A 21,123-nucleotide genomic window follows, 5' to 3' on the forward strand; every position below is an offset into this window, starting at 1 on the left:
TAGATGTTGCTCTCCCCGGAACTTGGTAGACCGTGCTCGTCTTCCAGTCACGGATACCTAGCGGTGTGATTTAAACTGACAGGAAGCGTGACTCACTCGCGTGACACACTCGCGTGACACACTAACATGACACATTAGCATGATGCAGCAATATCTCTCTTCACTCTGGTGCTCGATATGCAGATACCTCTCCACATCCAATCGAAGAATTTCTCTAATAACACTCAGGTTCACCAAGCAAAATCACCCCTGGTCTGAATGGGCGCGGCTTGCTGAACTTACACTTGTCAAGCTGCATGGCGCATTTTGGGAAACCAAATAGTCCTGGAAGGTTACACTGAGGTAGAGAACCGACACACTGAATTCCACAGTCTGAAATAAGAAAGAACAGAATCAAATTAGTCGTTTTGTGCATTTCAAATTACCCTTTTATCCGCCAAGAGTAACTGGTTTCTAGTTGAAGTTTGACAATTTAATTAAACACTGAGGCCAGGAGAATAAACGAAATGATCACCGATTCAAGGAGCTTTTGATCACCAAACACATTCTCCTTGTCAGTACCATGGGAAATGTACGGATAACAGTGTGAAGGATATGAATATTCATGTTATGGTGTTCAAAGTTTAGGTTTTTATTTTAAGTTTTTGTTTACCCGCTCTCGGTGTTTTCTGATTTTCGATTCGTCCATTATCTTAGTATTTTATTTGCTTGAAATGTTTGACATGTTTTCAGGGCAAGGGTCACATCTGTTAATTTTTTCTGATTATTGCAATTATCTCCACGTCAAACAATAATACCTTCTTTTATCTTATGGCAAGGTAGTATTGAGGATTTATTCGAACGTTCTGACTGGTTCTTCCTTTGCCGAGATTTTGCCATACGGACCTTTTCCACGGAAATGGCCATAAGGCGTGTCTTTTCGTTCGCAAAATACGGCAAATTTAAAACATATAAGTATGTTCAAGAGCAATTTCACAAAATACTTACTAACCTCGTTTGCTCGGGCGGTGCTGGGGAATTTTGGCCTGACCTCAGGCCAATATTCCTCAGCACAGCCCCTGTGCTCGGTTGGTAAGAGGTTAGTGGTTTTTTTTCTCGCTTTTTTGCGTAGCTTTACATCTCCAACTTCTACGTTTAGAAAATACAAACAAGCGAGCATATAAGCACACAGCTTTGTTTTCAAGTGCCCAACTCAATTCAGGAATTAATTTCGACAAAAGTATAGCAGAAGCACGACATCTGAATCAAAACTAAGAATTAATTTTAAACTGAACAGAGGAACAGCTCGCTACCATGAAACAACCTTAGAATATGCGAGAATAGACTGTACGTACCAGGTGACACAGGTCTCCCACCTGTAAAACCAAACAAAATGGGCAGCAAAACCAGCCAGGTGTAAGAGTATTTCATTTTGACACTAGAATCAACACGCAGCCTTTCTACGGTCTTTATGGGGCTGATAAATAATGATATCTACCGGGAGGTGGACAATTCAAATATTCTACCTAGCACCACACCCTTGATGTTGTCATATATTCACGTAAACTGTTCACTGGGTGATATTAATTCATGTGATGTTTCAGGAAGAGAATATTAACTGGTTTTGGTCATAAGCTCCACCCAAAAAATTTCCGGCTTGGGACCAAGAATTTTTTTTCTCCTTCCCTGTGATGGCTTAAGATTATCGGCCGACAGTGTTTCCAAAAGAAGCATTAGCGTTTTTTACAACCACATCATCTTGTTAATTTACGTTGCTATGAAACAGTTTATTGATCAAGATTTGTATTGAAACTTGAATTCGCTAACTTCACCAAAACTGATGTGCCCTGAGTAAGAACCATTTGTTTGTCCCTGTAACTTTGATGCAGTCACTTGACTATAGTACCATCGTACTATAGAACTATTAAGCTGCATGTGTCTTTGTTCACTACTACGAATGATGCGACACTGATATTCACAGGGCGAGGACTGTTTTGAATTAATCTGTCAAAACTTTAATTGCGTTTTCACACTTCATCTGATGTTTTCCCAAACCTGCCCCGACCGTGAGGAAAGAACGACTGCTTGTTACGTTATAACTTTTTTACGTTTTTGGGCGAACGGAGGCAAATTTAAGGCGGGTGCATGTTACGCGCGAGCGGAGGAGAGCAAGTTTCCGTCTTTCGGTTTTTTTTGTTTTTGCACTCCTCCCCTCGCGCGGACACGCACTTCCCGCTCGTCTCGCGCTGGCCTCCGATAGAATGAAAAACGCAAAAAAAATTGTCTATTCTGCAGGCCAAGAACATGTTTCCACAAACGAAATTATGACAGGGCAAAGGGACAGACCAAAACATGATATCAATTTTCTCAACAGCAAATTATTGAATTGTCCTAGTTCCTGATTATTTCTAGGTTTACGGAAGGAATCAAATTATGTTTTGTAGACTGCAATTCCACTGAATTATTCTTGTCTCATTTCATTTCAATCTTTAAGGCAACTGTTGTCTGCAAGATGTTTTGTTATCGGTAAATCTTGCCATTGTTGCCTAAACAAGTTATTGTCAAACTGTTGACGATACATGCAGGCAGTCTGGTAATAGAGACACGTTTCTTTAAAAATTCATCATCTTTCAAAACGCGCATGCTTGTCTTAAGTTGCATGGAATTACGAAGCCTGAATTAACAATAATCTTCCGTTCTAAGGGCGATTTCTCATTCAAAAAAGCACTCTTGCCTTTTTTAACTCGTCTTTCATTCAGCTGTGGAACAAATGAGTTGATATGAGAAAAGCAAGACACTTTGTATGTGTTGTGGCTCTTATAATCGTTCTGGTCGTACGTGGAACTTGGACAGTAAGACACGACACTTTCTGGGGAGAAAAAGGTTAGTAATCATTTCTTGTTTTCGCTTTTCAGGGCCTAAAAAAACGTAAAAAGACATTAATTTCTAGAAAATAGAAAGTGACACAGAGAAGTGACTTCATCAATAAGCTTGTATCTCAATGGGGAATCTGTCAACAGCGGACAAATTTTAAACTCTGACTTCAAAATTTCGACTCGAATCAATGGCCTAGTTTTTCTTTTAAACTGCAAATTTTGAATTTGCTTCTGACCATTCCTGTACTAGTTTGGTTATGAAAAAATCGTGTTAAAAATTTGCTTGAATGTAGGAGCTTCTACAAGGAAAAATTCAGTTTGATTTTGAATATTATTTGGGGTTTACGCCGTTCGCTCACACCATGTTGTCGACGGTTTGTCGAAAACGATGGCTGTGATTTCTAATAATTTATTATGTCGATACCTTGGGGGTACCATTGGCTTGTTAAACAAAAAAACCTGTGTCTTACCGAGTCATCCAAAAACATTCCTTAATGGTTAAAACTAAGTGAGAAGTCTCACGCAATCGTCAAGTTCAGTTCACGTTGGTTTACACTTTGCCAGTTCGGCGAAAGAAGAAATGGTTTGTAAAATATTTTTCAAAGCTTTCACTTTGAAAGAAAAAGAAGTTGTTCTCAAGTTAGGACTCACGGACTGCATTTTAAAAGATAATAAAAAAAAGCATCAGAGTCGACGATAAAAAATCTAGGAAAAAATTTTTTTGCTGTAGCTCTTCTCGTCTTCTCCAAGGGAGGGACCCCGCTGAACATGATGTCGACGTCCTGCAGGCCTGGGTTTTAGTTATTTATATCTCCTTGATTTTTCTGTTATTGTGGCTGTTTCATACTTTATATTATGGTAAAGAAGAAATTGCGAAAGAATAAAAAATGATAAAAAATTATAAATACAATAAGTAAACTAATATGAGCGTGGATGACAAAGTCAAGCACACTGGGCTGTTGTTAGACGACAAACAAGTTGTCTGATCATTCTGATTCCATTCCGGAAGTGTTTCCCATGGTTTCGTTCGCGATTTGATGTTGTCAAAATGCAAATGCGAAAACTGAATGCAATCTTCAATCACTTTCAGCTGAGAAGACGGTTTATACGAATCTTCCAAAGCATGACGAAGTAAAAGCGCTGTCACATTACTGTGGCCGAACATTAAAAATTTGAGTCATATACGAGAGCAACTCATTAAGGTGGTCTTCCACTCAAATTTTAAAAAAATTCAGTTTATGCTTTACCTAAGTTATTTAAGTACCATTGGAGAGATCACCTCAAACTGATACTTTTAAGAATTTTGATAGACATGTCGTTGCCATGGTAACCAAGTTTTGGGCCCCCAACTGTGAAAATAATGGTGTTCTTGTAAAAAGGATATCTCAAGAACTAGCGGTCCTATTCACCTGAAATTGGTATCAAAACTAAGTACAAAGATGGCTTTATGTCATGAACCTCAGAAAACCCATATTTTTTATGCCAAGCTATTATAAAATTGCAACTGTTCCTTGATTACAACATTTTTGTTTGTATTATCACCATGGATACATCTGTCAACAACCATGTAACTAAAAATCACTAATAATTTTAGGTTCACAACACAGAACTATACTCAAGCAAACCTCCCTGAAAATTTCATCCCTTTTGGTTTAATACTTTTCAAGAAATCCTTTTTGCCGTGACGGGCACTCTCTCAAAATTGCAAAACTGAGAAAATCAAGTTTAAAGATTTAAGTTGATCAATCAAAATAATCACTAAAGCAACTGGTGCCTTTTGGAAAGTTTAAGCTAAGCTCTTTGATGTTCTCATTAAAATGCACCAGGTGCATATATGTCACCCTCCTTTTCCTGGGATTTGTCATTTTTTTTCTTTCTTTTTCCCCTGAGTAGCCTCCTCCTTGTCTTGTTCTTCTCTTGGAACTTGTATTCAGCTTTCAAAACACGAATCTTGTCCAACTGCTGGCATTCATTTATACAGAATTCACCTGGGGGAATTCCAAGACTCTCAAACACTTTAATAGCTGCTCTTGAACCAATATTAAAGTGAGCGACAGCATCATAAACCCCCAGCTGCAGTACTTCAGAACCAACAAACACCCCCTTTGGCACACGCTCCCAAACCATACCATTGAGTGACTCATTCTGGTTTTGAGTCTTGCCATCAAGACATTTGCTGAGAAGGCTGTCCTCACTCAACCTTTTATAAATGGGTTTGATTTCCTCTCTGACATCTAAAGGTAGGCCAGTTCCATGTTTGAAAGTGTTTGTCCTATTGACCTTGTCCCGCTGAAAACCACACCAGCTTTCAGGACCCTCAGGGCAATGCCCATGGTAATTACTGTCTGCAGAAGAAGCACAGTGAAACAAGCTGGCATAAATTGCCTTCTTCATGGCAGCAAGATCACCTGAGTTGCTTCGAATGGCAATTCCATAGTAATTTTGCAGTCTGTCAATCATGGCATCTGTCAGCCTGCCTTTCCCACCCATCCCTTTCTTTTCCTTCTTTAACTTTCGTAAAGCTGTTCCCAGTCGTTTTTGAACATGGCCAACACATTCCTTCTTTTGAACTTCAATATCATAGACTTGGTATACATCTTTGACTAATGAGTAACTTTTGCTGTCACCATCGCCATAATATTCATCATACTGCAGCTTATGCAGATCTACTGACCTTTGAAACATTCGAAGGGCGCCTTCTGGTTCCATAGCTGGTGCTGAACCCTTAAAGTTTGCCTTGCAAGAGGCTCTGTGGTCTGCTCTCCATGCAGTAGTTTCTGGGGTGTCAGGATCATTTTCATGCTCCCTGCACTTGATACAAACTTTGCTTAGGGGCTCAACATCTACCACTTTCCCTGTATCCATGCTAATAGCACTCACACAGCCATTTAAAGAAGAAAAGCCTCTTCTCTGCCATGTTCCATCAACAGACACTCCACATCTTGCTATGCCCTCATCTGAACCTGGCTTGATATCGTGAATCTCTCTTGCAGTATCACGCATTGTCTCCAGTGAGATCTTCTTTACTGCTCGGAGTATTTCTTTATTATGGCGAGCATATGGTGTAGGTCTAGGAGGTGGCGGCATGTTCATAAGTCCACAAAACCTCTTACCTGCCGCACGTCCACAACCAACAGATCTTGAAGCATACACAAATCTTCTGTTTACTTCAAAGAAACGGCCTATTTGAGCTGAAGTAAAGAATTCCATAGACCAACCACACGAGCAGCAAAGCAAACGAAGATTCGAGGCACAACCTTTGCGTTTCATAGCTTGCTCTTGTAAAATTAAATCACAAACAAAGCATTCTTTGCATGGCATACATTCCATCACAGAAGACAAAATTCTCATATCTACAAACCGAAATCCACTTATGATTGACTCCTTACACTCCTTGATACCCTCAGAAGATGCGGTGGTCAGACCTGCTGGAATCTTGCGGGCAGAAGCTGAACATTCTTTCCCAAGACCTTTGGTGCTGACACTCGTTTTTTCCTTCTTCGAACGCTTCGATTCAGTAGAGTACTGGTTTCCACGATATTTACGCTTTTTTGTGTAACCAGAACGAGCCTTTGGTGGCATTGATAAATAAATTATCAAGCAAAATCGCAATAGGAATAGAGTGAACGAATACGACCAAAATGGTGGATGATAAGTTGGGAAATAGTGTCGCCACATATCATCCGCCATTTTGGGTGCTCGTAACTCACTGCATGTATGCCTGATTGAAATGTCAATAAACAACGGGAATAACCAGGGAGGGGTCCCAGGAGAAATTCCGTCGTTTCCTTTTGACTGCAACTGCGTTTTGTTTTCATAAACAAACCGTTGCTATGGTCGTTGCTAAGGTGAAAATTCATACTCGCTAAGGAATTTAGCAAAATTTTTGACTTTACCTCCTGAATATGGAGAAAAGGAAGCTGTAGAATGAAAGAGTAATGGTTAAAGATACCAAAAAGCACCATTTTCAAAATGAAAGTTTTTTGACAAAAAATACAAATTTTTGAGTGGAAGACCACCTTAATAATAATTTGAAGATATCATTCTTCTTCTCCTCTTGGGCGCGGTACCGTTTATTGAATGTCACACAAATCCTCTCCCATTTTTTCGGGAGTCGCAGCTGAGAGAAGGGGACGGGAGGGAGGGGGGAGGCGTTGTGTGATATTTCAAAAAAACGGTGTACGTGCGACTAAGCACTTTTGAACTCAGAGATTGCGATGGCGTTCAAAGACAAGACGGTGTAACAAATCTAATTTTTTTGTTCCTTGTTGTTTCAGCGCCTCCTGGTTGTCAGCCGTGTCCTAAAAGTGACGAAGGACTGTTTGACACCCCAATTTGTGGCAAGAATGGAATCGCTTACAAAAACTTTTGCTATCTCACTTTAAGGAATTGTATCGCTAAGATATTGAAGAAGGAACCAGTTTTCCCCTCTAGTGATCCGAAAACTTGTGGGTAAGATTTTCGGCGGCATTTGCTTTCTCGTATTTGTTTACATAATTCTGGCACATATGCACTAAATTCTTTCCCATAACAGATTTTCTAATCATTTTCATCATCGTTATTACCATCGTTCGCATCAACACTTATTATCATCATCATTATAAGTTTAGGTAATAAGTAAGCATGTAATTTGAAATTTCAAAATGAAAGAGATTTTCTCCAATTATTATTATTATTATCATTATTAAATTATCATCATCATCATCATCATTAATGTCATAATCGTATCGTAATCATTGTTATCCATATCATTATAATTGTCGTTATCATTAACGATTCTGCCGATCGTGATCCTGAGTTTTGATATTCTCTAAATTCCAGTGAAATGAGCTTTTTTCATCCTCAGGTTGCAAATGAAGATGTATAACAGCTTCTCTGGCTCGCCATTTAAAAGAAGAAAGCGAGCGTTGAAATCTGGTTCGAGTATGACGGTCAAACACTACTAAATTGGAAGACTGCATGACAAGTCTAGCCAAAGAGAAAAAAAAAATGTATTCTTCAACCATCAGCTAGAAGCTGTCTTTCAACGAAGTTCGAAACTTATCTTTAACAGAAGACGTCAAAAACAACTGTTGTTAACTGTGTAGTTACGTTAGAAATGAAGTCATCTCCCGCTGCTAACACCACGTACTTGTTGGTCTTTTGACTGGCGTTACCATGCTGTGTGGGCAAATTGTCGGCGTTAATCCTTTACACCCTAACATCAGTGTCTATATTCTCCATACTATTCCTATATATTTCCTTTGGGGCTTATAAGGAGAATTTTGTGAATAATCAAAGCTTCTTAAGTTGGCTATCATTTCCTATATTCTCATGACCTTAATGAACGGTTCAGGAGTATCACAGTAAAGAGAAAAAGGATGCTGATCACTGTTAGGGTTTTAAGATTAAGACTGTCAGTCGAAAATTAATCCAATCTGCTCATATAAAATAAGCTCTCTAACCAATAACAATACTTTATAATGAACTTGCTACAAAACTAGGACCGGTGAGATTTTTAGAAATAACTGTTTCCAAGTGAAATATGTATATAAAATGAATTCAAATTAACTACGTTTACACAAAATGGAAGAAATGACTTTTCTAGCCGAGACGGCACACGTCAAGCTTAGAAGGAGACGCAAATATCAGTATCTAAGCATCTACGCACCTACCCCTCCCCTACCCAACAGCAGTCAACTGATAACAAGTTGGGAAAAATGTTAGGTTAGGGGAGGGGCTGATGTGTAGTTGCTCAGATACTGTCATAGACCTTAACTGAGTGCTTTCAAGGATATTTGGTTTGGGAATAACTCGATACCATGATTCTTTTCGACCCCTGGTTAAAAATGAAAATTGAACTGATCTTTATTTTCTAAGGGAAATCAGACATTTTGAATAGAACTCTGGCTTTATATTATGCATATATGTAAATATTTAAGTTAAATGTGCATATCGATGATCTACAGTATTTGAATTAAACTGATAAACATATTCCGAAAATTTGGCGAAGTTTGAAATTCCCCGCTAGGGATATTTTACATGAGTATGGGATGTAAACGTGTGTTTTTCTTTCTTTCCTTTTTTTTTCTAAACGAGTTTTCTTTCGATATTAATGTTTCATGGCATCATTTACCCAGTCACAAAATACTAGAGATCACCAGAGATACCATAAACTTAAGGAAACTTCTTTATCTTTCGCTTGCACAATGAGCCTTTGCAGATAAGCAAATATGTCTGCCTTGACAAACGGACAAAATATAAGGATTTGTATGGGAATAAACGCACCCTCAGCCGAAACTTACACAGATGGCAAAACTGACCGATGAACTGAAAATGAGCTAACCGTCCTAAATCAGCCCAAGAAACTCACACGATACCAAGGAACAACCTTTTAGGCGAGGTAAATTTGTTTAAATTTTGTTCAAAACAAGTTCAGATTTTTAGGTTGAGGGCGCGAACATTAATTCCCATATATACAATTTCGAAAAAGTCTTTATATTTCGCCCACTGTGAAACTTAAATATTATGGAGGCTTATTGTGAGAGCTTTAACCCACCTATGATGCACAGAGCCATGCACGTGAAAGTCTCGAGTACTAATTACATCTTCCGCAAGTCTCTCGTGACAGGATGTCATGTTAACTAAATAAAGTGAAATTCCGGTAATATTCCATTTCACAACCTCACAGCAAAAAGAACAAGACTCACGGCGAAAGAAAAAACCTCCCAGCCCCCACGGCTCTCTTTTATGCCGTGAGGACATCATTATTTCTTTTGTCGTGAGTTATTCGTGAGTCTTTTTCTTTTAGCCGAAAGGTTCTTCCTTTTGCCGTAAGTCGTTTTCTTTTGCGGCGAAGTTATTTCTTTTGCCGTGACAGTTGTGGGCCAACGTAGATAATTGACACTACAGAAATTCAAGTAAATGCAAACAAAAGGTGTTGGTTTCACATGTCATTGCAGTTTCTAGAACCACTCACTAAGTGAAGTTCATTCAAGGGCGTTGGAGCGGAGGCCTGGAACTACTCCAATCATTTTACAAAAATAAAACATACGATAGCCTTGGCACAGAACGTATAGCGAAGTCACTCCGATATTACACGATGTCGATTCTCGGAGAATTTCTCCAGAGAATTTCTAGTGCAACAAACTTCCCACTAGATCAGGCAAGTTTTCCTGATGTTCTAAACGTTTATATTTTTGTTCAATCCGTACCCTGACAGGCTTGTGACATGGTGCGCGTAGACTGCTCAACCGCAGCTTACCTCAGAAAAGCATCTCGCGATTCGAGTTCTTCTTTTCATATTACGTTAGCTTTACTGATTCACATTTAGACTTTATTTTTTCCTTTAAGGTCAATTTTGTATTTTGCATGCTGTTGTGTGCACCTCTTGGGACAATATTTCGATTGCTGCTTCATCCGAATCGCGTTTCGCCGAACACCAGAAGGGTTGTAAGTCTTTTTTGGGGCACAGCTCTTACATGGTTTTGTTTCGAATGGTGAGATAAAATAATTTCTTGTCTTACGGATTTTTGTTTTTGAAATATGGCCTGTTGAGTGGTGTTTTCCGAAAACACTGCACTTCAATAAATTTTTAATTAATTTATATTTTGAATAACGGGTGGATATTTATTTACATAATTGAAAGAAAGGGGCGCAGCAACTTTTGTTTTTCACTTGTATTTCATATTTACCTCTTTCTTATTTTTATTATTTTGCTTAACATCCAATGAAAATTAAAAACAATGTTTGTATTCACAGCTAATTACTAAGCATCGCCATGGGAAAAATTAACTTCACAAAAACCCTTGATCTTGATAACGTTTGAAAAGCATCTTTTGCATAATTAAGTCAGTAATTAAATTCTACACCTGAGTCTTCAATAGTTTCCAACCTGATGTTAGAGCCATGACAACGAATTACATCAACCCTTTAAGTCCCACCAGAGACCAAAACAGAATTTCTCCTTACATTATCAGTACGATATCAAACAGACAAGCAATGAGAATAAAGAAAAATGTCAATAAGGGGATTATTGGTTGATTCAATTCAAAAGGGTTAAACCAAATTCCTAACTGGCTTTCATCAAATCCAGATCTCTTTGCCAACAGTGATATCATTTTGAGACTCTTAAGTACTCATAACTTTGAAGAAGTCCATCTCCAAATAACATGAAATTATTCATTTTGATCAAGGAAACCCAATTTGAACACTCTAAGATAACAGTAGTAAAAAATAATTCCCAAAATGCCTAATTTTAATCCTCTCACTTCTAGATCTCATGAGTAATTCTCCTTATTGTCTGTCATACAATTCTTATAATGTTAGTTTGGAGAATTTGGTATTAGGTAAACTAGTAATTCCCAAATTAATATTTTCTTTCATTTTATCACTTTCCTTCTTGATATTTTAACTCTTTAACTCCCAAGATCTCATTAGTAATTCTCCTTACTGTCTGCCAAATGATTCTCATTTTGTAAGTTTAGAGAATTTGGTATCGGATCAATTAGCAATCCTATTATTGACATTTTTCTTTATTCTCATCACTTGTCTGCATGATATTGTATAGATATAGTAAGGAGAAATTCTGTCTTGGTCACTCACAGGAATTAAAGGGTTAAAGAGAAATTTCCTCCTCATCACTTGAAGGAGTTTTGAAAGATTCATCAAAGTCCAATAATTTGTTTTTGCATAATTTGTCTTCACTTCTTCTTGTGGAATGTTTATTGCGAGTCACCCCCTTCCCCCCCCCTCAAGATACATTAACATAAAACCCATTTTTAATTTCCATTCTTTCTCTTGACAGGCAAACCTTAATCTTGATCAGTTTTAGCAGCATTTGTTATATTCTCACATGGCTTTTAAATCCTGCATCAGTCCACAAGTAGGTTATCTCCCTAGGTATAATCACTGATTCTTCCTAATATCCTCTGCCTCAATTTCTTGCAGAAAGACTGTAACCCCTTTCTACCCTAAAAAGGATATGGCATTCCCCAAAGCACTGATTATTGTTTTTTGGACATTTATTTGGATTATTCGTTTGCATAAAATGTAATGACCCCCCCCCCTCTGTATATATATATATATATATATATATATATATATATTATGAGAGGAAAAAAGGACGTAACTACATTTCCCGACAAGCCTGTTTCGTGAATCGCTTCACTCTTCAGGGGTTTAATGAATCTGAAGAGTGAAGCGATTCACGAAACAGGCTTGTCGGGAAATGTAGTTACGTCCTTTTTTCCTCTCATAATATTTATTCTGCTCTGCTTCAACGTATTGAGCACTGTTCCACGCGAAAATCGACTCGCAAACTTCCTATATATATATATATATATATATATATATATATATATATATATCAACCTTCCTCTCTCCCCTCCCTGAGTGACACACTCAGCTGCACCCCATGTGCAACATTTTTTTTGTAACTGCTTTGTTAAGTATGACTCTCATAATACTAATACAATATACAAAATAAATCAAAAATACAAGCTACAACATGAACAGTTGTTTGTACTCACCACATTTTGACCACATCTGTGGTCTATTTCTGAAGAGAAACATTGCAACATAGAATCTATATGTTAAATAAAAATGAATGATTAAGGTTTACTTTCATTTTTTTCTTTTTTTTTTTTTTTTTGCAAACCTTCCTTACAAAGTTTTCATTTTTGTCCCTCATTTTCTCCTGTACTAATTCCACTCCTCATCTCCTCCAAACAGAATGCCCTCTCCCTCCCCTCCCAGCTTACAAGCCTCTCCTTTTTAAATTTTTATTTTATAGATATGTGCTGATAGTGTCAATGGGCTTCATGTCTGTTGCTCATCTCTACAGACAAATTACTGACTATGGCAGTTACACTTTGGACTTTACAGGGTAGATATTTATATATATATATTATTTATCATAATGATGATTATAGGAACTGAGGTGTGGACTTCTGTCTCCATGAGGTAGTGCTACCCTTGTTCACTGTTTCCAAGTCAAATTGGAAGTTGGAACGATTGTTTTTGAGGAGAAAGGGAAGGCAGAAGACCTGAGAGAAAACCCCCTGGGCAAGGACAAGAACCCACAACAAACTCAACTAAAATGTGATGCCAAGTTTGGGAATTGAGCTTGGGTCTCAGTGATGAGAGCCATTAGCCCTTTGTGAGAAGGAACAATGAAGGGCTATTGTTCAAAATGACAGCTTTAGAAACTCTTTGCAATGGCAAAGTTACATTATTAACTCATTTGACAAACCAATTCATCTTTTTTTTTGAAAACATCTTTTTCACTGTGCCAAAACACAAAAAATGTTATCCGTCATATCTAGTTATGGGCACTGTAAATATATTCAGGAATTTTTTATCTTTTTTTGACAGACCCCTGATGGTTTTGGTACAAAAGATCACTTATGTGGCATTTAGTGTCCATGATGGTATGTATTCAGAATCATGGTAAATATTCTCCATACTGTTCTCTATACAATTTTTAAGGTGCTGATAGGGAGAATTTGTTCAACAATCAATAGCTTCTTAAGTTGGTGATCATTTTCTTTAATTCATGTGAACTTAGCATGTAATTCAGGGGTGATTTTGTAAAGAGAAATTAAGTGCCAGTCACTCAGGGGTAGGTGATTGGACACTGAGGTGATGAATTCTGGAATATAATTGTAAGGTTGCTAACCCCTCTACTTAAAGAGAAAAAATATCATTTAAACCTGTGTCATTGACGTGCCATTTTCATCTTTTATCTGTTGCTCTGACAGGGCTGGGAAGGGATGATAGCAAACTAACCGAAGAACAAAGGAAATGCAGACTTGAGTAAGTTTAAGTATTTAAATCTCCAATTTTCTGTTGCCTTCCCAAGGTTAACTGTTTTCAAAACAAACCAAAATTGAAACATACCTTGAAAAGGTATGTTTCAATATAAGCTGCAGATAAGCTGCACTCACAGATAAGCTAAACCTTGAGTTTGGCAACTCAAATTTTGAAAAAAGAGTTTTTGTGAAGAATTCCAAAGAAATCACAAGTGAAGTTCTTTATATCGATTGCTTCATGAAACATGCATGAATGTTTAGTTATTTTTTATGTTTACAATTAAATGACCCATCACTTAAACCATGGGATTAAGAGGGCTCCAGAGCCTTACAATGCCCAGCAAGGAGATAATGAAAAGCCTAATTTATTTTTCTATTTTCCAGGAAAGTTCCATCTTTATTGGAGTACTTTAGCTATTTATTTCACTATAGCACAATACTTGTTGGACCTGTCTGCACCTTTAAAGATTTTAGTGATTTTATCAATGGCTCAGACATCATTTCTAAGGTAAGACAGTGGTATCAATTTGTAATTAGCAGCATTTTGTTGAGCTTGTCAAGAACACTTTAAAATGAAAATCACTGAATCATGACCCCCAAATATTTGTCATGTGACTACACCCACTTTCTCCTCGGATTCATCCACCACTAAGGGGGGACGTAACTGATGGGTGATGTAAACAAATTTCCTCAAAGGAAAGGGGCCAATTGAAAAAATTATTTTGCCTTTAACTCACCTGCTTGTACATTATCTTGGTAGGAGTCAGGCCAGAAAGAGCCTTCACCTTTGGTAAGTGTTCAAATATTTCACATGATTCTAGTAAACAAGTGGAAATATTCAGTCAGTTCCAAGCTTCAACATCCCTTCTCTCCCGCCCAAAGATCTCCAAAGATCTCATCAGTAATTCTCCTTACTGTCTGCCATACAGTTCTTGTGATGTTAGTTTGGAGAATTTGGTATTGGAATAACTTATAATCCCCTAATTGATATTTTTCTTTATTCTTATCACTTGTCTGATTGATATTGTATTGATATATTGTAAGGAGAACTACTGTCTTGGTTACCCATGGGAGTTAAAGGGTTAAAGATTGGTTCGTTTGCATTCCAGCCCCCTTATCCAAAACTGTGTTCAAATGCCCTATTCAAGCACAATTTTTTTTGGAAGGATTCTTCATGCGATCTACGAATGTTTTTTGGTGCCGTTTTTGGTTTTTTCGTTTGTATGCATCACTCTACGATGTTGTAATTTATCATAACAGACGCGTTCGGCAACTGAATGCAATACCTTCGAATAAATTTTATTTAATATCGTTTGAGGGGGTTGCTGTATATTTTACAGCGTTTGTTCATTCATAATTCAATAGCAGTTCATGCTCTGCGGACAACAACCAATTTACGAGAAAAACAAGATCAGCGGCAGTGACTTCGATTATCCAAGCTTTAAAAACCCACAAATCAGACAATTCAAATGTACACTCTAGCTTTTAAACATACTTTTAAAGATTTTTCACAGATTTGTAAACCTTTTCTTCGAAGCCATTTGCCCTCGAAAGCGTAGTCTTTACTTTTAAATTCCTCCATGATAAAAATCAAAACACGTGTATTCCACTGTAAAGACTTGACACTTAGGGTTTAAATTCCCAAGTCCACCCAGACAAGGTTCAAATAGTCCGTTTTACAGTTGCATGCGTGGTTGCCAAGCCTTTGAACAGGAGTGAGGCTAAGGTTGACCTTGTTATGATACAAACATTGCTGCTTTTCAAATTTAAATTACTTTGTTATCATGTTAACTAGATATTGGTCTCTATCACAACAAGGTCATCTTCAACCTCACTCCAAATCAAAGGCTTGGCAACTAAGTATACAACTGTTAGATGGCTTATTCCTCACCCCGGGAAGGCGTTTTGTGTCAAATAATTACGTACTCTACTGTCACGGACGACGGTCATGGACTCCCCGGGCATTTTATCGGTGTAGTTACCAGACATTTCCGTTACTACGTGCATTTCTGGACATGAGTGTCATAATGAGGGCTCGCTAGCAAGTTATACTCGGGAATCTCATGAACTCTTTAACTTGACTGAATAGTTTAAAAACCGCACAAGTTTAGCTAATCTCTCATCTTTTTTTTCCCACAGTTTGCTGCTCTTAGAAATCTGATGACGTCGATGACATGTATAGCCTTCGTAATTCTAACTGGATCCAATTACCCCATCGCCAGGAATGGAGGTATTCTGTTTCACTTCGTGGTTGTGTCTGTAGTTGATAAGGTCGGAAAAAATTCAGGATTGCATTGGTTTTGCTTTACTTTCTTCTCTGATTGGTCCAGAAAACTCGCGCCACTCTCTCAACCAATCAGTTTTTACTTTGAGTTCTAGAAGTATTTTTTTCCTTCTGGCTGGCAGTTGTTATTACAATTGTTTTAAATTTACGACACTCAGTCGAAAAGTGTTTTATCCTTCATCAAGTAAACGCAAATTTAAAGTTTAACGTTCTTGCCATCAACGTCTTTAAGTTAAGTTTCTACTGCTAACTTTTCCTTCAGCTAGTATCAATCATTTAAAAAATAAGTATGGTTAAACCCAAACCACTCAATCTCATAAAGGATGCGCCCCCCCCCTCCCCCTTACCTGTCACTTTAAATGGGGATCTGTACGCACCTTCGGATGTACGTTTTGCTTCTTCTCCACTTTTTTTTAAGAGAATCACAACCTCGATCTTTTTAACTCAACCGCGTGTTCTGTTTCCTTGCAGATCCTGATTTCATAAGTTCTAATCCTCTACTTTGGAGACTTGCTTATGCCTGGATCTCAATAGTGTCTGTGAGAATGCGTTACTACTTTGCCTTTAAACTAGGTGAGTAGTGTTACGGATGTCGTGACATCGTGTCACGCTTTAAGAGCGCAATGCATAATGGAATTATAGCAGCACGAGCCGCCTTCTCAAGATGGCGGCAATGTTGACGTTTTCTCGTGATTAAAGTTGTCTGTAATCCATCGAGTTTGAGCCAATTTTTGAGTCGAACAGCGGAAACAGGAGCCTTCTGAGCCTTCTCCAACTTGCAATAGTGTTGGATATTCAACCTGTAGCAACTGATACAAGCGCATTCTCTGTGTCATGAATTCTTAGGTGCAGCGGGACTGCACAATTACGCTTAACTTCCTGCTGTGATTGATTTTGAAACTTCGCGTCAACTTCTTGGCGACCAATCAGGTGTACACCTGAAGCCTGTCACTCCATGATTACTTGCGTTTTCCCGCGCGTCGGACAGTGGTATTTCCTTCGTTCTGATTTTTTGACTGTTTGTTCTGATTGCCTTTTGTTTTGGTTTTGAAGCGCTCAATTGAAAAGTGTGTTAATATAAATTTAGAAACGTTCTATCACACATGCTGCAATATGATTGGTTACCTTACTCGCTCTTCCGTGATAGATAGTGACAAGAGTGACTGGCCTAACAAAGTGCAATTGTGAACAAAATGAAATAATAACTTTGAGTCTGTAGGTTACCAAGTTTTGAGCGACTAATAGATTTGAACTGAAATAACGAGATTATTTGCTCACAATTTTTATGCGTCATAGTTGATGAAGGCGAATCTGGAGCTCATAATCTAATTATTATGTAACTAAGATCTCTAAGAAACGCGTTCTGATGGGTCGATATCTCGTTAACAAACAGATTCCATGTTGCCGCGCGTCTGCTCGGCAATATACCACAGATGCGGTCGAAACGCGTTTTGACCAAAAAAGTGGCACCCGAGGCGCTGCTAGTGTATTACGGATGTTTTTACCACATTTTTACGTCTTCTGTCATCTGTTGCTGTACAGGCCCACAGCAACAATGAATCTTTATGTAATAAAAAAACCAAATGCTGTTAACGGTGACGTCATCTATGATCATATCATCTAGATCATTAGTGAAAACCATTCAAAAAGAGTGTGTGTAATTCAGTTTATGTAATATTTTATTGTTGCTTTCAGCGGAGGCAATGAATAACTTTTGTGGACTCGGATTCAACGGTTTTGACGAAAATGGAAGAGCGAAGTGGAACCGTATGACTATTGTGAATATTCTCAAGATCGAGGTGCGTTTGTTTGTATGTTCTTTTTCTTTTGTCTAAAATTATTGGATTTTATTTGTTTTCTACCATTTTCCCCTTTTCCTTCGCTTTTCTTTCAGTTTGCAACGAGTCTGAAGGAAGTACTAGACAACTGGAATATCTGTACAGTCCTGTGGTTGAGAAGGTATGTTGTTATCTTTTTATGATTGAGTGGGAGGGCCGGACGGGAAAATATTTGGCCCGAGGGCATAATGTGCACTTTCGTTTTTTCTTCTTCTCCTCTTTCAGCTCCCATCTCGTTGGGGCGGTTGACCATTTCTGGCCTTCCTCAAACCATCATAAAGGGCCCCCATACGGGAGGGTTTTTGTCAAATGTTTTTCGGTAAAAGCGCGCGGGGGACCGGACGGGTCATACGACAACTCTTACTATGATATGTATAGGAAATCGTATGAACCTGCTCGTGCATTTCGTGATTTATGGGCACGAGTGATGTTTTGAAAGTTCTCAAAATTGCACGAGCCGTAGGCGAGTGCAATTTGAGAACTTTCAAAACATCACGAGTGACCATAAATCACGAAATGCACGAGCAGGTTCATACGATTTTTTATTTATTTATTATATTCTCGATTTTTTTATAATTTGGTGTTCAAATTTGGCGCTTCCCCGGTGTTTCCATGGCAACTTCTCCGTATTGCACTCTATAACCTCTATTGCACTCTATAACCTATTTATGCATTCATCATTGACCAATCAGAAACGCGATATTTTGTTGAGTATATAATAAATGATCAAAGAGAGCCAATAAAAATCAAAGTGGAAGACGCAAGCTTCCTGTTGCGCGGGGAACACCGGTCACTAAATCACTATTGGTATTTTAGTGAGTGTTGCGAACGAAAAGACTGACAGTTTATTAGATGTTAACGTCGTGGTGTTTGCTTAAACTGGGAAAACGAACCTTTTGTGGGTCACACATTTGTTACTCACTCTGTGACCCCAAAATTTAACATTTTTTGGGGGGGAAAAAAACGTTTCTTTCTATTTCCAAGTTATCGTGGTTTCGGGAAAATAATTCCTTTTTCTTAATACAATTTCCTTTCCTCCTTTTACACTCTGAAAACCACCAACTGGATCTTTAATCGGGGCACTTTCAAGAAGTCTATCAAATAATGGCAATTTATCCCATTTATTAAGAGCTTGGTTCATTTGTGTCATGAAGTTAACAATTTTTATGTGGCTTAATATTACACATGAATTAATTCTTATTACACTACTTTCTCACAGAATTGTGTATGAACGAGTTTCACATCATCCCACGCTGGCTGTGTTCGTCTTGTCTGCTGTGTGGCATGGGTTCTACCCAGGATACTACATGGCCTTCGCAACTTGTGGACTTATGGTTGAAGCAGCGAGGAAGGTATTTATTTGCAAACTGAAAACTGTTGAAATGATAACAGGTGGCCTTAAAATATTTTTTTCCAGGTAAAAATAAAGGAAATGTTTCTTGCGATTTTGTTTGTAGTTTCGTAGAAAATACAGGCCTCTCTTTCAAGGCTCACATGTCTCCTCTCGTTTGTATGACCTCGTAACATGCGCAGTAACCATCCTTTCTTTGACGTTTGCTTCCATCCCATTCGTTGGTTTGGAAGCTAGATTTGGCTTGGAGTTTTGGCGGTAAGAATTTCTTTAACTTTATCTGTTTCGTAATGACACTTACAGGGATATGAACATCATGAATTAGCACAAATTTTAACTTTGCCGGCCCGTATCAGAGCTTTTGAGTTGAGCACAAGCTTTAGCCGAGTGGAGATTGGGACGAGACGTGTAAGAGGCTAGTTATCTCGTTACTGAGACTCAGTCCCTTCTCTCTCTACGACACGATAGAACGTCCGCTTCCCTACATTCTCCTAGCACTATTAGAAAACAGGTGCGGATTACTGATAGTCCAAATTTGCAAAGTTGCAATGTTCAAATACCACTGCATTTTAACGCACGGTATTAAGACTGGTTTACACATCAGATGAGGGACAGAAGGGTGGGTTACCTGTGGTAGTCTCGTCTCTCATTTGCCCAACTCCCCCTTTCCCATGCCCTGGCCTGGCAACGAGTGATCAGTATTTTTCGACTCCTTGTGTGGGAGGGGGGGGGGGAATTAGATTTCATTTCTGTTCCACGCGCGCGAAACTGTGTAGCATATTGATTTAAAAGTTGTTTTTCTTCTCCAGTTCTATGTATTTTTATGGAATTGTTTGGTCCATCATGGCGTTTCTTCTCCTAAGTGGTGGGAAATCCAAGACCGAAGGAAAGAAAGACAATAAAACCGAAAATGTGGATGTCAGAGATGAAGAGAAAGACAAAAAAGGCAACTCAACAGATGAGAATTTAACAGAGCTCCGAAACAGAGTTAAAAAGAATATGGAATCACCAAATGAACTGTTTCGTAAAGGTACACCTAACAGCCTGCTAAAAGAGAACCTGATTGTAGGGTCATAGAAGAAGACACTCAATGAATTTTAGACAGAATTTTATTTAGGGAATCTTTAAGAGCCTTATAAAGCTTAATTCTTAAAGGCCCCTTCACTCAGCACCGTATGTATAGTTTGAACTGTGGCTCAGATTTTAGCAGGATATATGCGCTTCTGCGCTAGAGGCATTACTTCTGTTGGTATAAAAAGATAGAACGTAATAATAGGTATATTGGCGTTCTAAGAATCCCCAGTTTTCTAATCAGTACCAAAAAGTTTATGATTTTTCTGCGACATAAACGATACCTGAACATTAAAAAAATAGCTACTGAGGTTTGTACTTGTTATTTCACCAAATTTACGTTAGAAAATTAATATATATATTACCTGTAAATACGATGAAATAAATTATGATAATTTGGATATGATGATTAGAATATTTTGCTCTGTTTTGTAGCTCTTAAGAGCTGCAACTTTTTCTACGTAACTTAGAATGAAACAATACTGCTCATGGTATTAAGTGTTTTTTTCTTTCTTCATCGGGCTATCTTGCAATGGCATCATATCTTTGACGCCCTATTTATTGAAATAAGCTTTTTCAAACACTTTTGATTCACATTATGGCTAATAAAAATTACTGAAGAGCCCCGCCTGCTCGCACTTCCAAGGGTGACAGAAAATTGGTTGGAGTGATGGGGGATTCCAGTGAGCTGATAGTAAATCCCTGAAAATATGATGTCAAGGGAAATCGGATCTTTTTCGAGTTACTGGGGTAGGGGAGCTTGACTTAATCGAGTTCAAGTTAGCCCGGTTCTGGTATAATTCTGATTTAATTCTGGTATACTTCCTCGATAACACTGACAAAACGCAAGGCAGCCATTTTGAAATTCAGCGCCTACGCTATATTTACCTCACGCGAGGTAATTATAGCGAGATATCACGCAATCCTTGACAAA

At 38.2% G+C, this 21,123-nt stretch overlaps 3 protein-coding genes and 1 long non-coding RNA gene across 8 annotated transcripts in view; 2 read left to right on the top strand and 2 right to left on the bottom strand.

The window, feature by feature from the left end:
* LOC149051251 (uncharacterized) overlaps positions 1-14,476 on the bottom strand; it is a 14,844-nt gene extending 368 nt beyond the window's left edge. Inside the window, exons 1-4 of one of the 4 annotated variants that reach the window (XR_016184269.1) lie at positions 14,383-14,476; positions 13,547-13,617; positions 12,365-12,420; positions 1-372 (exon numbers count right to left, since the gene is read on the bottom strand). The exon at positions 1-372 is cut by the window's left edge and continues 368 nt beyond it. This is a non-coding gene — a long non-coding RNA (uncharacterized LOC149051251). Of the gene's footprint in view, positions 373-991; positions 1,303-1,334; positions 1,561-12,364; positions 12,421-13,546; positions 13,618-14,382 lie in introns of those variants that run through there. The other 3 variants (XR_016184266.1, XR_016184262.1, XR_016184259.1) reach the window with 3 other exon arrangements.
* LOC113672297 (uncharacterized) lies at positions 2,094-8,837 on the top strand. The gene is made up of 3 exons (XM_027188573.2): positions 2,094-2,862; positions 7,133-7,307; positions 7,702-8,837. Exons 1-3 carry the CDS (start codon positions 2,760-2,762, stop codon positions 7,799-7,801), a joined length of 378 nt encoding a protein of 125 aa, XP_027044374.2. The 5' UTR covers positions 2,094-2,759; the 3' UTR covers positions 7,802-8,837.
* LOC149051252 (uncharacterized) lies at positions 4,075-6,873 on the bottom strand. Its single transcript, XM_089198101.1, has one exon. It carries the CDS (start codon positions 6,543-6,545, stop codon positions 4,668-4,670), a length of 1,878 nt encoding a protein of 625 aa, XP_089054227.1. The 5' UTR covers positions 6,546-6,873; the 3' UTR covers positions 4,075-4,667.
* LOC113672331 (membrane-bound glycerophospholipid O-acyltransferase 2) lies at positions 9,592-20,590 on the top strand. 2 transcript variants are annotated; one of them, XM_089198126.1, is made up of 15 exons: positions 9,592-9,999; positions 10,188-10,333; positions 11,641-11,718; positions 12,628-12,720; positions 13,209-13,264; positions 13,595-13,649; positions 14,030-14,153; positions 14,406-14,435; positions 15,785-15,875; positions 16,401-16,502; positions 17,625-17,728; positions 17,824-17,888; positions 18,987-19,119; positions 19,225-19,376; positions 19,928-20,590. In XM_089198126.1, exons 1-15 carry the CDS (start codon positions 9,937-9,939, stop codon positions 20,193-20,195), a joined length of 1,560 nt encoding a protein of 519 aa, XP_089054252.1. In that variant the 5' UTR covers positions 9,592-9,936; the 3' UTR covers positions 20,196-20,590. The 2 variants fall into 2 exon arrangements, with proteins under 2 accessions (XP_089054252.1, XP_089054257.1); XM_089198131.1 differs by lacking the exon at positions 11,641-11,718 and having other exon boundaries at positions 9,901-9,999.
* The last annotated feature ends 533 nt before the right edge of the window (positions 20,591-21,123 follow it).

Source organism: Pocillopora damicornis, chromosome 1 (assembly GCF_964200805.1).
Source record: "Pocillopora damicornis chromosome 1, jaPocDami1.2, whole genome shotgun sequence".
Taxonomy (NCBI): Eukaryota; Metazoa; Cnidaria; class Anthozoa; order Scleractinia; family Pocilloporidae; genus Pocillopora; species Pocillopora damicornis.

Excerpts from the sequence above, each read along its gene's own strand:
- LOC113672297 (XM_027188573.2), top strand. The coding sequence starts at position 2,760 with ATGAGAAAAGCAAGACACTTTGTATGTGTTGTGGCTCTTATAATCGTT. Across the intron at positions 2,863-7,132 it reads CACTTTCTGGGGAGAAAAAG|CGCCTCCTGGTTGTCAGCCG; the intron begins GTTAGTAATCAT and ends TTGTTGTTTCAG. Across the intron at positions 7,308-7,701 it reads AGTGATCCGAAAACTTGTGG|GTTGCAAATGAAGATGTATA; the intron begins GTAAGATTTTCG and ends TTTCATCCTCAG.
- LOC149051252 (XM_089198101.1), bottom strand. The coding sequence starts at position 6,545 with ATGGCGGATGATATGTGGCGACACTATTTCCCAACTTATCATCCACCA.
- LOC113672331 (XM_089198126.1), top strand. The coding sequence starts at position 9,937 with ATGTCGATTCTCGGAGAATTTCTCCAGAGAATTTCTAGTGCAACAAAC. Across the intron at positions 13,265-13,594 it reads GGCATTTAGTGTCCATGATG|GGCTGGGAAGGGATGATAGC; the intron begins GTATGTATTCAG and ends TTGCTCTGACAG. Across the intron at positions 17,729-17,823 it reads TGAATATTCTCAAGATCGAG|TTTGCAACGAGTCTGAAGGA; the intron begins GTGCGTTTGTTT and ends CTTTTCTTTCAG.